The sequence below is a fragment of the Gavia stellata genome, chromosome 18 (assembly GCF_030936135.1).
Source record: "Gavia stellata isolate bGavSte3 chromosome 18, bGavSte3.hap2, whole genome shotgun sequence".
In the NCBI taxonomy this organism is placed as follows: Eukaryota; Metazoa; Chordata; class Aves; order Gaviiformes; family Gaviidae; genus Gavia; species Gavia stellata.
The window spans coordinates 4,490,823-4,508,831 of record NC_082611.1 but is presented as its reverse complement, the minus strand read 5'-3'; the positions used below and the strand labels follow the sequence as shown (position 1 = coordinate 4,508,831).

The following is an 18,009-nucleotide window of genomic DNA, read 5'->3' as shown; positions in this document are numbered from 1 at the left end:
AATCCTATACAAGCAAGTCTGCTTTACTTAAGTTTAGACATGTTTGATACATAACTGGGTCTTTCTGAAGCTGTGTTATTTGTTAAAATACTGTCTCATCTTGGTGTGCAAACTGGAAGAAATGTTAGTGATTCAGGTATTTGATTTGCTTTTGTTTCCCCTGGGCAGTCGTTTTAGCAATGTGTTAGAGAACAAACCTTTTAATATTAGTTTCAAATATTTGAAAAAATAGCCTTATATGGCTCTCTGGAGAAATTTTCATCCCTACAGAACTGCAGTCATAAATTCTTCCAATAGCTTTCCATAACATGTAAAATGTACTCACTGTAGAGTCACCCTTTTACCTCAACCTCCAAATAAACTTCTCCCAAGGCCAAAAACTTCAGAACAGAACAGAAGTCTGCTCTGTCAACCTAGCTTTTAGCGATTTCCATGTGAGTCTTAGAATTTGAAGTCACACAAACACATCTCGGGCAGAACAGTGGCACAGAAATCACAGCTTTAGGACTGAATAGATTTTTATCCTCTGTCTCCTCCTTACAAGGCTTCTCTGCGAGGTACTTACATCTGAATGAACTATGGAAAGTAATTCTGCAGGAGGAAATAATTGTTTTCATGTGCAAAACAATTAGATTTCAGCCAGGGCAACCAAAAAGAAATCATACAATACCATTTAAGCTGTCCCACATTCCTTGACTTTTCTCACGGTGAGCCACAGCTTCTACTGGGAGCTTCCTGCTAAGGCAGAGCTTGGATTTCTTTACCTTTCAGTTAAATGTTCATGTGGAGGTATTTTCTGCTAGGAGTTTACTTTTTAAACAGGTGTTTAAAATGTGCAATGCAAATTCCAGTGCCAGTCAGACACTTTGCACCCGCCGGACTCTACAAGGGCTCAAGCTTGATTTAAGACAAACTAACCAGGTACACCTACCAGTTGCAAGTCCTCAGCAAATCAAGCTCATTCTTAATTACACTTTGATTCTCCTATTTAAAAAAACCCACAGGTCACTGACCCTATCACAATATGTGTTACAAATCTAGCAGAATATCCTGTGTAACCAAAGCCAAATGCTGAACTTGGCTGCATTTCATTTTATGGGGGATGGAAGAAGAGGGAAGGGGTTATTGTAACAAAGGGGAGAAAATAAGAGTTGGAAACCACCAACAAAAGCCCCTACCCCCACCCTCATCCACCAGTGGCGGAAGGGAAACAGCCCCATCTCTAAGTTGTCCAGAGTTCCGATGCTTCAGACAGCTTAGCAGGAAGTTCACAGCAAGCTTCTTCTAGCTTTTGATTTGGTGGTCCATGAGCTAGCATCTGTTTCCTTTGGTTGCTTTTTCACTCCACAGCAAACCCACATGTCTCTTCCACAGCTGTCAACAGCTTCTCATAAAGCTTCTCATATGACTCATAAGGCGGAATGTCAATCCGGTTAAAGCTAGAGGTAAAACAACAACACATTGCAGCATATGAATCTAAAATATTTATTGGGAAAAAAATTTCTAGATCAGCTACATATAGATAGAATCTGTAAAAATCAAAGTCAGCCTCAGCCACTTCAGTGGCCAAAGGAGACAAGATAAACAACTGTATTTCTGCAGCAGGAATGCACGACTTAATCAGGCAGCGTTTGGGAGGAGGAGGCAGGTGGCAGATGCAGGAGACTTGCAAATAAAGCAAGACATCAGACAGGCCTACTCCCTGCTCTGCCTGCAGACAATCTGTGCCACTGCTGAAATGATTTCCTGTCTCTGACAGAGTGAGACTTCCGTACAAGAGCTCAGTTCTGTGCCTATACTGTACCAACAGCACATTTTTCCTACATTTCACATCTGAAAACTACTCTTTGTAATCCTGCATGAGGACTCATTGCTGTGAGTCATGAATACTTGTGCTGAACACGTAGAAATAAACTCACAAACCTCTCACTATCCAGAATAATCAAGTCTGGGATAACTGAAAATCACAGATGGTATAGAAGACAAATCAAGCTATAAGAAGAGAAGTCGATTATTTTGCTGGCTGCAGAGTACAGATATTTCCAAGCTAGCAAAGCACACTTGGGAGTCATCTATGCATATCACATGGCTAGTCCATACCCAGGACAAACAGAGATGACTCCTTTAAACCACTGCAAAGGAAAAGCAAGCACTGACATGCAGAATGTTTTCATCTTACCAAGTGTGGGCTTTTGGAAGGTTGTCTGTGTTTGCATCTATTAAATGGATGGTAAACAGTCTGGGTCCTGCAGCGCCTGTAGAACCTTACAGACAGACATTCTAGTTAATGCACTTCAACAAAACATCATTCATGCACCCAGATTTTGCTACTTACAAAAATGCAAGAGAGAAAATTACAGTTCCAGCTGCAAACATAAGTATGTCATAGGCTAAATCTGTAGATCAGATTTGCAGCTGATGAAGGGATGGCAGAAGCAACAGAGCTGTTCATGACAATTATTTGCAGACTAGTATTTTGCTAAATTTTATATTAACAAAGTTGCTCCTTCAAAAATGAAAATACCTAAGTGCAAGAAGGTTTTCCTTGTAAAACTGAACTACATATTTTGAACGTCAGTTTACTGTCAGTTAACAGATGGACCGTTACCAGGAGAACCACAACAGCCTAGGACACTCCCACCTTTTCCGATAACAAAAATTGCAATTTTCAAGAGCTTGTTTTAAAGTCTAATGGTTTGTTGCCAAACAATGAAGGGAATACAATTTTCATGCGAAAAAGTTGTTCAGTCAGCTCTATAATCATGTGTGTGCTCGCATGCATTATTTTAACAGTCCACAGAATTGTAGGAGACTGATAAGCCAGTATTGACACCAAAGTGCTACACGATGACAGATTGACCAGCTTGTATCACTATCAGCAACGGCTAAAGTGTTCGCCATCAGCAGAGCTGCTGACAAATGAAAAACCGCTCTTGGGATCAAAAGTTTGTAAGTACTTGAGTTATCCAGTAATACACTGATATTCTACAAGGGGCTAGTAAATACCAGACGATTTTTATCTTTCTCCCACCACAGATTAACTCAGCCTCCACATCAGTCACCTTGTAAAGCCTTGAAACCTTGAAGTGGGACACGCGTCGAACCCGTCACAAACTGCAGCAGCCTTGCCCTCCTTTCTTCATCAAATGTTTCCACTGCTTGCCAGAACCACTTCACAATATTGCTATCTGCCATGCAGTGCTTTAGACGTGTGTTTGACTTCCAGTCGTTCAGGTCTATCTTATCCAGGCCTCCTATGATTAGCTGTTAAAGGATTAGAAAACACTTGAACATTCACAGTCATTTCAGGTTTGCAGCTATAAATACATACCTCCAACCATTTCATGAAGCCTAGCATTCTTTACGTGCTTGAACCACCTTTCTGGTGCACGGTAACACTCTGAAACAGTTTGGAACAGGCAGTAAATCTCTCCAGTTAAACTGGAATGAAACTGGCCAAAGAGTACGCTTACCAGAGACAGAATTTTCACAAGAAATGAGAGTCAGAAGCCCATTCAAGACCTGCTTTGTTAAATCTATCCTACCTGGAAAGTACAGCGTATCTTTGTGAGGGTACAGCACAGACTGGGAAGAAGGCATGCCATCTGCTGCGCTACACAACATCACTGACCTGATGCAGGTTTGTCCTAGAGGTGCCAATACCAACTACGACAGAATCCTGCTTGGTTTATGGTAACATCCTAGTTGGTTTATTGCCCCACAACAAACTACAGAAACTTTGCATCTGTTTTCTGATGTCGTGTGTGAGAGGCTCTGACACAGACCAGCCATATTACTTCAGTCTCTTTTCCAGATGACACCAGGTTGCAAAATACTGTAAAAGGAAGTCACTGCTGGCCATGAATCTAACCACCTCCCCTGGCAACGACAAATAAATGGCAGAGAGAAAACGTCATCCCTCAAAACGTGTGTCATATTCTAAATTTCCCATAATATTCCATACTGAGGATCACATTTCTGAACACTACCATTTAGCAGCTGCCTTTTTGTGCCACCAAGACAGCACCCACTTATGCTCATTTACATTATTAGGATGGTTGTGACTGTTCTGACACAGACAGTATTGAAATATTTAATGGATTTTTAATCTGCCTTTTCAAGCAGCTAGCAAATGGAATGCAATAACTTCATGGGATTAATCAGTATGCATGAACAACTAGCACGAAGCTAATGCTTCCAATACCACAAATGGTCCATATTCCACAGATTGCCTTATTTTTTAAAAAGGCAAACCCAGACAAAAAATTGCTCTAACAGGAATTCTTTTAAGAGGTAGCATTCTGCATCTCAGGATTAAATGAGAAAAGACAAATTCATTTCTTTTCTACATGCTCTACACTTCTATTTTAGTCCCTGTAAACCATGCCCTGCGTGAATATAGAAACAGCCATGAATGAAAACAGTTACTGGAGAAAAACAAGTTCTGGGGTAGATAACACGTTAGGTCTTGCCAACAATTCCTCAAACTTGCAGTACTCCCTCCCTGCTCAGACCACCTGCTTTGAGCGTTAGTCCTCGGTTAGGCAACATGGTGTATTTGTCTTTCCCTGTTTAAGTAGCCCTCTCAATAATGTTAACTCAAAGAATGTCTAGAATAAACCAAAAAGAGTTTGGTTAACCAAATACACAGCTTTCTGGTATGTAAATTGGAATAAGTTTAGTGGGTTTGTTTTTTGTTTGCTTTGTTTTTTAAAATCAGTGCTTGACTGGGATTCAAACAATTTACAAAACAATATTCCATGTGGATAAAACATATACCTCAAGTTCCTTCTGGTCAAAAGGCTTAAGCAGATGTTGAGGAATAAGTTCATTAAAACCCTTCTGCAGAGCCAGGAACTGTGCCTCTATTCCTCTCATAAATCGCCAGTTTACATACAACCTGGGGGCCAAAAGGAAGAGTTAGGGATGATGAGCTAGATAGGACTGGCCTTTTCATAGCAGAGCTGGAAAAGGCTTGTTTTACAGAGGAACTTGTTTTAATACACACATTTTGTATTATGAAAGAAGTGCTTATCAGTTCCTTTTCCCATCAACAATTAATATACTGCACCATCAACAAAAAAACAAAGTACAATTCACCACTTCATCTTCCCAGGTCTCACAATAGGGCATTGTGTGAAAATGCTCATGTCATTTAGGACTCAGGTATTTCCCCCCAAAATACTTATTTCATTAGTTTCGCTATACAAAAAAATTAATCTGTTTACTACCTTCTTTCCACTACATTTGCAGGATATATTTTTGTTCTGCAATACCTGACATATTCTTTCTTGTTCTCTTCTGTCACTGGAATATTCCTGCCATTTGGTTTGAGTTCGTGCTGTAAAATCCGCCCAAAGGCATTGTGTTCCACACAAAAAGTATGGTCCAGAACTGGGGTGATATCGTTCTCTCTGGCAATGGAAAGATAAAAGGTAAACCTACTATTTTTGTTATTTTGATAGCTCTCAGTGGTGATGTTGGCATTTTGCTATTTGAAATATTAGTTAGTTAGTTATTAGTTAGTCTTCAGGATAAACCTAGTACTATCTACCTGCATTTCACACCACTAGAGGAATATTGCCACAATCACCAATTTCTGTATAGCTTAATGCATGTTGAAGAGCTTGACCAGATATGAGTCACCCATCTAATTCTAGTAGTATTCAGGATGAATGAATGAAACTCTCTATACATAAACACACACATATACATACAGTAAAAATCTGATTTGCTGTCATGTATCGGTGTGACACACAGAAGAGATCAAATGCAGGGAAAAGAAATCGAGATAATGCAAAGCAGTGCTGAAGAGTCCCAAAGCTACACCAAATGTTAGATCTTGTTCTGAACCGTAAATGTACAGAAGCCCAAATTAATCCCATTTATTTCCTTTTTAATCAAAGTTGGCTTTCTTTTGCAGAAGGCTCTACTTTCCCTCAGAACCCTGTCCTGAGTTTGGATTTTGATACTGTGATATTCTACTGCACCCACACAATGTTTAATGATTTAGTATCTGCTTTGCTGCAAGGAGAGCTAACACAGAGTTTGCAATAAGAACTTTTCCTCAAGTACCTTGAGCTTTCTGACATAGAAGCAGTAGTTTAATAATTTTGTACATCTCCCCTATTACGAGACTTTTGCAAACATTTTCTATTAAGCATTATCTCACTATTGCCAACATACTCTACCCCACCTTCTCTACAGTGAGGCAATAGATAAATACAGTACTTACAAGATCCAGACTAAACTTTTGTGTAATTCTGGGTCGACAGATTCCAGATCGGAGAGCTGAATGGGCTTCCCCAGAAGCTGTTTGTAAAAGGGAACCGTGAAACCCCCATTGATATAGTGTCCATGGAACACAGCCAGACCCATTATCCGACCAACAAAATGGAAATAAGACAAATGGTCCTGCAGGGAGAGGAGAGAAAATCAGGCAGCGGGAGGACACTGACATCTTGTGGTTATGTCTGCGCCATCAGCTTATGTTCAGCGCAAGTTATCTGGGAAAGAGGAGCCACCGTTTTTCCTCATAACATAACCAAGAACAGAAGCATTTAATGATTAAATGTCTCAAACAAGTATCTGTGCACTACCTGACTAATAAATTGGATGCAAGTCCTCCAGACTTCTCAAAGGGCTAAACTTGGGAAAAGAAAATCCCCACAATCCAAGATACGACAATTCCAAACAAATTAGTTTGTTCTTTGTTTAACCATCAAAATCCTTTTGCTCTTGAGGAAGCAGTCCATCAGCTCGCTTCCTTCATCTCTTTCATGTTGTTTATAAACTGACTTTTGAAAACTGAGGCATAACTCCTATGGTTGAGATTCTTCCAATCTATCTCCCCCATCTTACAGAGCAAATGTCAGAGAATGTCATGTCAGGAAAAATTCCCCTGTACTAATACAGAATTGCTGCTCCTTTTAGGGTCTGCATCAAAACAAATCCTCCAGTAAGAAAAAAAAACAAGCACAGCAGCTTATGGGGAAAGGGCAAGCAAGGCATACAAGCCCCTACAGGCAAACACTGCTTAGGATGCAATGCTGTTTACACAGCCACCTGCATTCACAGTGAAGATGAATTTCACCTACGTATATCTTTTCAGAATCACCATCCATCCCAGTCAGTACCGAGGAGTCTCAAAGAAATCAGATACTTATCAAAGGATACCTCCTCTCTCATGTTTTTAATTTCTGAACTAAAGCCCTCTGTTTCATACTATGTCAACATAAGACTCATTAACACATTCTTATTCTGCTTTACCCTTCAAGTTTACACTCCTGTCATGGAAGAACAGCTGTAACAAAAAACTGCAGGGGACCTCTGTTAAAATAGGTACGTCACTCAGAAGTTAATACTTACAGGATTGATAGAAGAGTCTGGATTGATTTGCAGCATGTAAATATTATCTGTGGAGTACTGGAAGAGTCCGTAATAGGGATTCAACATTTCATGGCACAATAAATACAACCATTCCCTGGAGGGGGGTGGGGGTGGTAGGAGGAAAAAAAGAAGTATTTTAGAAGGGTGCAACTTCCACTTAAGTTTCAGACAATACAATTATTGTGAATCATCAAACTAGTCATCAGTTATGAAATGCTTATTTCAAACTCAGATCAGCTTGCACTGCCCTCCATTTGCAGGCCACAAAGGTATGCTTAAAAACCTGTAAAGCGTCTTACTCCAATCACAGGCAGACTTGGTTTAGTTTAGAAGTACTGAAGGGATTAACATCAACTAGAGAAGCTATAGCAAGCTGTTAGGAAACAGCATTACACTCCTCACCTGTTCCCTGAACACTATTAGAGACATGCTTAAACAAATTGAGTCTGAACAAGACCCACTTCCAAAAAAGCTTGACTTAGTCTCCAAAATATCTGAACTCTGTACAAAGAGATCCGCTCCTCTGCAACCTGTATAGTATAGAGAAATATTGAAGACCTCGGTTGTTTAAAATCAGTTCATAGAAAAACTGTTTTTCTGCAAATGCTTGCTGACTAGAGAATCTCTGCTTTCAGCAGAGAACCCAGAAGGGGTAGAGAGACTAAATGCATTAAAAGAGGAGAGGTTAGGTAAATTCTCTCACCTCAGTAACATACAAGGACAGGAATGCAACTAAAGCTATTTCTGACCTCCCAACTCACCATGACAAATACCCCTTTATTATTAAATTTGGACACCCATCCCAGGTCCAAAATACTCTGTGAGAACTATCAACTTCAATGCTTAGAAGTGGAGCTGGTACTGATCTGAAAGAGTCTGTTGCAGCAAATGGGCAATTATGAAAGCCATCAGGGCAACAGGATGTCAACAGCAGAGACACTCAAGGTTGCCTCAGGTAAGGCAGCTCAGAATGTTTCAACTTCTTTCCTTTGTCCAGCGATGGGTTACTGAAAGACACCTTAATGGGTGATGCGCTTTTGTGGATTTGAGAAATCTCTCAGTGAATTTACACCATGCATCTGAGCCACTGCAAAGATGAGCATTTTGATGATGATATTACAATCAACTCCAGAACTTCAGATCTGGTGCGATCCACAGGGAATTATTATTTTTAAGAGGGAAGCAAGCCTTCTCTAAAATGTTAGCCTTTGTTTAGAATTAGTTCATTCCCACTCCTGCTTGAACAGATCAGAAGACTCTCCTGAATGTGGCTGAGACATAACAAAAAGGACCCCCTATCATCTTGCAATCCATTCACTGGAAATCAGAGAGGTGGATTTAACAAAACCTTTACTGTGATTTGGATCTTACTTCATAGTCTACATGCTTCTTCAAAAACCTCACAATTTGAGCTGATCACACTTTCAGTTATGAAACTGGAGCCTGTTGCTGGGATCAGCACTTTCTCAGATAAGATCAATAGCCTATCCTAAATAAGCATTTTACACTCACTGGGTAATGGTGATGAAACCAGAGTACCTATGGGGAAGAGGGGAAACACCTCAATCTGGCGTTAATTCCAGTAATGTTCCCAAATACAAGGCATACCAAGTCATTTAGTATGAGCCTTTGACACCAGGAGTGCTTTGGGACAACTGTTAAACCACATGCTTCTTCCACTTCCCAGTCTACCATGATACGAACACTGAAGCTACAACCACTACCTACAAACTAGATCACAAATAACTTACACGTACCATTAACAGATAATTTGAAAGGGAGTATCAGCCACGGGTCACTTTAAGGACAATTTTACAGTTAAAAAGTGTCAGACAAACACCCAAATCTCACCTTGCTACTCCTCCATAATCCAGGCCTTCCTCTCCTCGAAATTTCACCATCAGCCTCTTTTTCAAATCCTTTGGCCTCATTTTCATTATCTGACGGTAGGATTCCTACACATGTATTTTTACAATTAGACATTTTATTTCCTTCCTGTAATTAAGTCTACTAAGATGCATTACTATAATACATAGATTGTTACTCAACTACAGAAAAGATTATTCTATTAAAGTGCTAATCTGAAGCAAATTCCAGTGACAAGTCTGTAACACTTGGAGGTATTCACTACCCCTCTCTCTCCTGAAGCAAACTTGCTATAATCAAAGATCAGTTTTACTTAACTCTTGAGTGACAAAAGCTGCTATTAGTAGTAAACAGTCAATCAAATACCTCAAATATTTCCTCTCTGGATACTTCAATGCGACAGTGACCTGCCTGGGGTTGCTGAAGAGACAGCTCATGTCTAAGAACTTTCAACTTTTGTACCAAGTCTCTTTCATATCTCTGTGCAGGCAACTCCTCACCATCTTCTAGTGACCCCTCATTTGGAGCTGGCAGAGGCTGCTGGCTGGGCTCTTTTAGCTGGCATTGATGGCTTTGAAAGAAAAGTAAAATATTTATTCTAGAAGCATAACAATAAGGAATATGTAAAATAACGATGGAAAAAATGATTAGGCTTCTCTAAGAGGAACCTGGAGTGAAATGTGTATTCAGCTGGGTAATTCCTATAGCACCTTACCCTACATTCAGGGACGTAAGGAATACAGATATTTACAATAAAGAGTTTCAGCATTTTTCAGCTCAGTTTTTATATGGCAATACATTGTGGAAGGCTGCGGAGCATGATCACTGAATGCTGACTAAGCAGTAATTAAAAAGTTTGTGTGATATTCCTCCTATATGGAGACAACTTTCAAGAGCATAACACAAAAAGAGACCTCTAATGAAACAAGCAACAGCTTTGTAAGTGGAACCATCTAACAACTGCAATGAATTTTATTCCAGCTCTATTTAAAATAAGGCTGGGGATTCTTGACATAGTAAAAAAAGTACTGCATCTATGGTTATTAAAAGAGAAAGATGTACTTGTCCCAAATAGTTACAGCTTCATACATTCAACTATCCTTATCTGTTAGTGCTTTATTTGGGCTGTGGAGCAATGATTTTTTAGATACAGAAATTCCCGAGCTGGCTTCAAGCACAGACAACTCAGATCCAGGAAAAAGTCTGATCTTGGGCACGAGCAGCACTGCCAGACTGCTTCCAGGGTCAGTCCTCTAACAGTTCAGCTGCCTTTGCAAGATGCAGAGCTTGAGCTTATTAAATCCTGCTAAATCCGAGCTGGCTGTGCACAGCACCAGGCCACCAGACTCCAGCTGGCTGTATATTCCTGTTGTCTGGAGCTGAAGGGAGCACGAAGCCAGTTCAGGTCTAGCATGGCTAGCACAGAGCTAGAACTACTAAACCAGAGGGACACGAGCTGACTGCTGTGGAACTGCCTGGCAGACCCTCTACCCCACACCCCAGCATTTCGAGAACTGCCTATTTGCCCCAGCACAGTTTGGGGCAATTCTGTCAAAGGAGCTTAAAGAGATCAGTGTTGTGCCAAAATAAGCAAGCCCTCCCTTAAACCTGAGGACTTCAAAGCATATTAAAAACATTTTTGAAGAGTGTCTGCAAAGAGATTAGATAAAACCAGTACTGAGAACCAATGCTTGGACCCTGACTAGAGGACTGGTTGCATCTGTTCCCCAACATCATCGTCATGCAGTTTTTCAGCCCCTCATGACTCCCAGACTGTAGTTAAAATTGGACAAAAATAAAAGGTTAAGAATCCAAATTTGAAATGAATTATTTATCAGGCAAGGTTCTTACTTCATGATGTGATGTAGTCGTGGATCTGTGAATTGTGTGGTTCTGTTGTTATGATCTACAAAATATATTCTTCCTGAAACTGTACTTCTAACTTCCCAACCTGGAGGCAAAGGTCCTAGTTCATCACAATTCACACTGTTAAGGTCTCTAAGGAGAAAAGCAAACAAAAAGTTAAAGCATGCCTAAAGTTCAGATGAAACCAATTTACATTCAGGGGAGAGGGGAAATGAATTTGGTGCTCAGTGATTATAGGCTATGGAGGTCTTAGGAAGGACAGAATAGCTGTTTTAATGCTGTCTTTTTAGAATCCTCAATCTAAGCACTGCAACTCCCTATGTACGCATGGTGCACAGATAGAAAGGTAAATCAGCAAAACATCTTCTGTCTTTGAAAGGCTTTGAAAGTAACAAATCCATACAGCTTAAAAGTAACTTCGGTATGAAACAACATCATTTAGGTGATGACAGGGCTTCTGAGGGCTGTAAAAGGAGGAAGAGACATTTTTTCGTAGCAAAAATTTCACACAAAAATTCCCATTAACACTAATACGCTCCACATGCAGAAAACCAAACAGTTAAGCAAAGGCCTCTGCACCATCCACTGTCTCCGAAGACCCAACAATAAGTTAAGAGGCTAAGGCAGCCAAATACTAAAATTATCTAAAAAAAAAAAAATCACCTCTTTAATTAGACAAGGTTAGAATCCTAACTGTTTGACTTATACATCATTGAGAGGAAGGCTTTACCAACACATTCACCCCTTTCATCCTACATCACTTTTGGGTATCATTCTAAGTACTGCTAAAGGTAGTCACTCACTTTCAGGTAGCATTTGAATTCAATATGTAGGATGTATTTACACCTGGAAAATTGAAAACGTTTAAGGCCCCAGCCACCTAACAGAGGAAAATACTAACAGTGGCAAGAAAAGGAAGGAGGGAAACCTGAAGATTATTTTTAGACAGAAAAGCTGTCGTTAAATAAAGTATTCTCTAGGCAGCTGGCATGGATTCATCTATTATCCAGGGTTGAAGGCACCACTCTATATATTTCCGTACCTAAATCTAACCATGCAACATCAGTATAAATGAGTAAACTGAGAGGCTTTAGAAAAGGTAGAAACACTTTGTACACCCAAGGCTTCATTAGTGTCAGAGTGACTATAAGCCAGCAGGAGTACCCAGGAAGACAGACAAGCCTTTGTTAGGCTCCTTAAAGAAGATTACGGTTGTAACCATTTGTTTCAATCAGCTGTGCATCTGAAAGTACTTTAGAGATGTGATTACAGCAAGTTTTAACCTAAATCTGTGCTAAATGCCAAGGTTAGGTTTTTGCACAGTAACTTGGTAATAAGAAAGCCACCTTTAACTAAAATAAGAGTGACCTGTGACTCATAAGACACTGTTGTGTCCACTTACTTTGCTGGTCCTGAAAACCTGACTCTAAAATTTGTTGAGAGAAGAAGCAATACCTTTCATTATGTCAACCAGCATCACTGGACGAAGAGACAAGGCTTTGGGCACACAAGCCTGACACGAGTGACATGAAGAATGAGCATTGTCATTTCTTCTTCCAACGATACCAGCTAATCTAACATCAGCTATTTTCTCTCTCTCTCAACTTCATTTTTCATATCCTTCCATATACTGTGGTTTTATCAACACTTTTGCCTACAGTACTTTATATCATTTTTCTAATATCCTGTATCACATTCATGTATTATCCAGCCAGTGCAGCAGCTGAAGAGTTACAAACTTTGTGTTTCACTCTGGAATCTGGTGTGCAGGTGGTCCAGCAAAACAGCCCAGATTCAGAGCTCCTCACGGAAGAGCGCCAGACCTTAGTCACAAAGACCTGGATTAACTGCAGGTTAAAGAGGCTTTACTAAATTAATCAGATGGAGGATTCAAATTTTCTAGCTGCAAATCATCGGTCTAAAGCATAAAAAACCCCCCTCAATACCACTTCAAGTTTAAAGATGACAAGTAATCTCTGCTTCAGTTATACATAAGTGAGCACGATTAAAGCAAAAATTACAAGTTCAATACTCAAGAAACAATGGCCTTAAGAAAGTAGCCACTTTTTTCTTCAATTTGCAGTCCAAACTGTTTTCATACCAAAAAAAAAAAAATCAGGTAAGATTCAGAAATCTGTAGCTTCACCAAAAACCAAAAGTCACATTGACATTTTAGGAATAATTTGTCAAGTGGGCTACATATTTTTATGAATCATGTAAAACAAAAGGGAATAAGTAGATAATTCTTTCTTTCAAAAAGAGCAATCCTTAATGTTTGGCGAAAAGGGAACCAGAAAGATCCAAAATTACTCCTCTGCTCATAGCTCTTCCTTTAAATTTAGACAGGCCATTTCATAGATTTTTGCTCTTAAAGATTCAGCTTACTGCCATACACACACACCAAAACCCCCTGACTTTGTAACTGCAAATACATACCTTGGTATTCTAGGGTCATGCCATGTGCTAACTCCAGTCTGTGTGTGCAAAAAATAAACCTGTCCCTGTACCGTTGTTCTTTGTTCTATGAAAAAGGAAGAAAGATTATTCTAAATTACAAATCTGAAAAAATCTGAATAAACAGTTTGTTTAAAGCCATTAGAATATTATCAGATAGATCAGAAGATTGTCAGATCTAGGAGAAAGTACTTGAGCTATCCACCTGATCTCTTGCAGTGTGGACTGTTTTGCCTTTCATAAATTTACTTTCACTATGCATTTCAACGTTCTTTTTGAAACTCACAAACCTATGCACCAACGTGTTTTAGTTTGTATTTTTATTTTTAGATTTTGAGACAATCCAAACCCCCGAACTAGATTTCTTTACTCCTAGATTTGGTGTGCTCTTTTCCGAGATTTAAATTCTCCTTAATCTTATCCTCCTTAATCTTCTGTACTACTAGCTTCTTTGTTGCTTTTGTATTTTCCTGATCTTTTCTCAAATGTGGGCTCAAACCTACACAACATGCCAAGGGGGAAGGAAAAAATAGCATTACTGCTCTAGTTTAAAGAGCTCTTTACATTTGTTCTCCCTAGATACACAGCCAAGATTAGCAGTAAATTTTCTGTAACAGCTTCATACCACAAACTCATGTTTAATTTACCATCAACCCCTCAGTGTATCCTGGCATAGCCAACTGCTAATTAGCCAATCTCAAACTCCCATCTGCACTGCTTAGTTCTTTTTCCAAAATGCAGACCATTTCATGCACATGGATGCTGCGTGTTCTAACAGGTAAACCACATCTATGTATTAAAATGGGAGAATTTTTCTCTGAAGTCTTTTGAAAAACCTTCAATTTTATAGTTCTGGAAAACTCTTACCGTAGCCTTCTGGTAGGTCAGGCGACTGGTGACCATGCGGTCTGTTCTGAGGTGTCTGTACATGACCTCTGACTTCAGGAGTCCGAAGTCGCTGTGCCTGAAGCCTCTGATCTTGGCTGGGGGACTCTACGAAGCGACAGTTGCCTCCGCCAGCAGCCCCCGTAGTGTCTGTATACGGTGCTGGTTCCTCCATAAAACAGCTCAGCGGCCTTCCTGGTCCAGAATCTTCATAAACCGTTCTGAAAATGGGGAAACTTCAAGAGTTTCCATCACAAGAGAAGTGAATGCAGAAATAACTGTTTCTCCCCCTCTCTCCATTACTTCAAGTACTGTAGCTTTTAACCCAAGATAGGCCACTTTCTTAATGTTTTTGTACCCCAAATTTCTCATGGAAGTGCCATAAGCACTGGTAAGAAAAAATATCAAGTCCTACTCAGTTTAGCTTATTTTCTTCAAGTACGTATCCAGCTATAACCTTACTACCTGATAAATATTCCCAGACAATATAGTAGTCACATTGATACTTAGTATTTCTATTGTTAATTACATTCTTTCCACATAGAAACCATTTTTCTAATTAAGTGTAAAGAAAACAATCCTTACCCTTCATTCTCCAAAAGCCCTCTACAGTCTACTACAGAACCTCCTGTGCCTATTCTGTCCCGCGTCTGTAAACTGACTGAAATAAATAAAAAAACCAAACACAAGTCAGTAATAAAAAGGACAACTATTCCCTTAAAAACAACATAAAGCCAAACAACCCACATTTATACAGGGTAAAATATTAAGGAAAGCTATATCCTACACACGAGAGCACACCACTTGCCGAAACTCCTTCTATAACTTTAAAGCATTACTGGGAGAAGAGAAACCAGAGGCATCACCCGCTCAAAACTTAAGCTGAGTCTATTTCTGTAAATACCAAACATGTCAGGTTCTACATCTGTGTTTTGTGAGGATCCAGAAAGGTAAGCTGGAAAGAAATTGCTCACCACTAGATGTCATCATTATGGTGAGAATTTGGGGTTTGCCAAATATATTTATATATCAATGAAAAGCTTGGGTTGGGGGGGCAGCAAAACGTGGTAAGATGGGGTAAATTAACCATAAAACTAGCACCGCTTTGTTGAAATTTGGAATTGGGTTACATGAGTCACAGGTATTAAAAAAGAGCAATTTGCAAAATCTCTTTTAACTCCTCCAGATCCCCTTTTCCATGTAAGATTCTCTTTGTTTGTCACCTTGGTCCAAGGCAATCAGTTTCACAGTAACATTTACCCTTCCAGAGCTGCATTAGAAACCTTCCCAGATGCATTCCCTCTTTTTAATGTTGTTTCCCATCATCAACTGAGAGAAAACAAACTCCTACATAGGAGTACAATGAAAATTTTCAGGTGATGTAATTTAATCTCATTGAAGTCAGAAGAAACAACACAGAAAAGACGCAGAAACAATAATGACTACAGGTTTCTTTTTTAATACAACATTCGTCCATATAGTATATTTACCCAAGAAGATGAAAGTTTAGCTGAGAGTATTCTTACCCACTATTTGGCCTCGTACAGCATCGGTGTCCGTGGGATTTAGTTTGCATAGATCCAAACGCTGGTCTGCAAATGAGAATAGGAAAGATCAACAAAACGCTGGCGGGGGTGGGAATACTATTTGCTACGCAGATACAAGGCACCGAAGGTTCTTGATTGCACCAGGTAGGAATTGCTCTTACATCCAGTATCTTTTAGCCTGCTGATGGCATTGGAGAGGAGTCGGACACACCCCAGGAAGCCAGCTCCCTGTTTCTTGTGGATTTTTTTATGGTTCCATACGCTGATGGTTATGGAATCTGTCTTCCCAACGTATCTAGAAAAATACATATTAGAAGAGTAATTTTAGAAAAAATTACCTTTTTATTCCACAGAATTTATGCTTTATTTGGTACAAATTTTGATACATTTTAGTGCATTGGTCATGCTGCTTTATTACAAATACAGAAGTGCTTAAGCCTGAAACGGTGTTATTAATGAATTACTGCACTATGATTTCACATAGCATGTTAAATTGATACTGCTGCAGCATGAATTTAACTACAGACAGCCTCATTAAAAGCTATGCAACAAGCTGATTAACATACAAAACTTTAAAATTTATGTTTCTAGTAATTTAAAGAAAATAAATCACTACAACAAGGCCAATCTTTTGTAAAAGCTGGACTGCACTGCTCCAGTAGAGCTTACTCTAAGCAGTTGTGCTGTGTACCTGACACACAATCATTTCCAAATTCAAACACCTAAAAGCAAAGTACCACTCCTTTACCAACAGGTTATTTCTTGTTGCAAAAAATCAGTCCTCCTCAGCAAATAGAGACTCTTCTTGCTAGCACAAAATGAAGCTGCAGTGCCAACCCTTGCATTCCATTTACTAGATAAATCCCTGGAATATTTTTCACTTAGGACTTTATGAACAACTCACAGATCATAATGTTGGTTCCATTTGGGGTCCAATGTGTTCTTCACAGTGTCAGTTGAATGGCACTGACCTGACCCATCAACAACTATTTTTGCAAATGGGTCAGGAAGTCCTGTGGAAGGGAAAAGCTGCTATTAAAGATAATGGTTTGTTTGTTTCTTCCAAGATAAGGCTATCAAGAGCTCCTGCTTGTTCCCCCTCCCCGAAAGAAAGCAAAGTTGCCATTATCCTAAAACTACTTTAGTAAATCCAAAATAGATAACTGAGTTCCTAATTAGATAACACACTTCTGTCATACAGATTGATACTTGCCATAAATTGTGAAAGTTTTTAGAAAACAAAAGATTAAACATTCTTAATTTAACAGTGCTTAAGTGACCTGTGCATACTGAGAATTAGTAATTTTTATTCAGTCCTTAACATAATATCGAGACTGCAGCACTGGGATATTTTACTCTTATCCTTGGCATGCTTTACAGATAGACCCGTCTTTCAGATGGATGCTGTTGGTACCCCCCAACACAGAATTGTAACCAGCAACCTGCTGGCGGTCTCATCAGCCACAGTTTCAACTAGAATTTGTAAGTCCTCGGTCTTTCCAACCCTAGAGTCTATGCTACCTAAATACAATTCAAGGTAATGTGTACTCATGTAGTAATGCAATGTTACTGCAAGAATGGAACCACAGAACAAATGACATGCATAGATGAGCCATGACAGTAATGCACAATCTACAAATAAATCTGATTAATCAAGAGCAGAAAGTTATACGATTAGGGTATACTTACTGAAGAAATCTTTCTTTGCAAGATTCTTGGCACATAATACTGCAAAACAAAGTATCAGATAAAGAAATCTTAAAACCATTTAAAAAAAAAGCTTTCCGGCACTCATACCAGCTACAATATTACCTGATCATAATTCATAACAAACCACCCAAATATTAAATGTGAGCATTGTTTTCTTTATCTGTGATTGGAAAATGTATTTACATAAAGAAAAAAATTCCTTTGCTTTTGTTCTATTGTTACAATATACAGAAGATTTAATGAACGTCCCTTTGTGTTAAAACCTCCTGATTTTCTATACTGCATGCTTACA

The 18,009-nt window shown here is 39.3% G+C and overlaps 1 protein-coding gene across 1 annotated transcript; it reads right to left on the bottom strand.

Annotated features, from left to right (window-relative positions):
* Positions 1-1,334: 1,334 nt before the first annotated feature.
* Positions 1,335-17,802, bottom strand: SMURF1 (SMAD specific E3 ubiquitin protein ligase 1). The gene is given in 17 exon segments (XM_059826581.1): positions 1,335-1,439; positions 2,180-2,264; positions 3,063-3,264; positions 4,780-4,900; positions 5,277-5,414; positions 6,236-6,414; positions 7,369-7,483; positions 9,241-9,344; positions 9,622-9,826; positions 11,107-11,253; positions 13,558-13,642; positions 14,443-14,696; positions 15,046-15,121; positions 15,987-16,052; positions 16,169-16,302; positions 16,912-17,020; positions 17,697-17,802. Coding segments are annotated over 17 exon segments (2,226 nt in total). The 3' UTR covers positions 1,335-1,339.
* Positions 17,803-18,009: the final 207 nt, after the last annotated feature.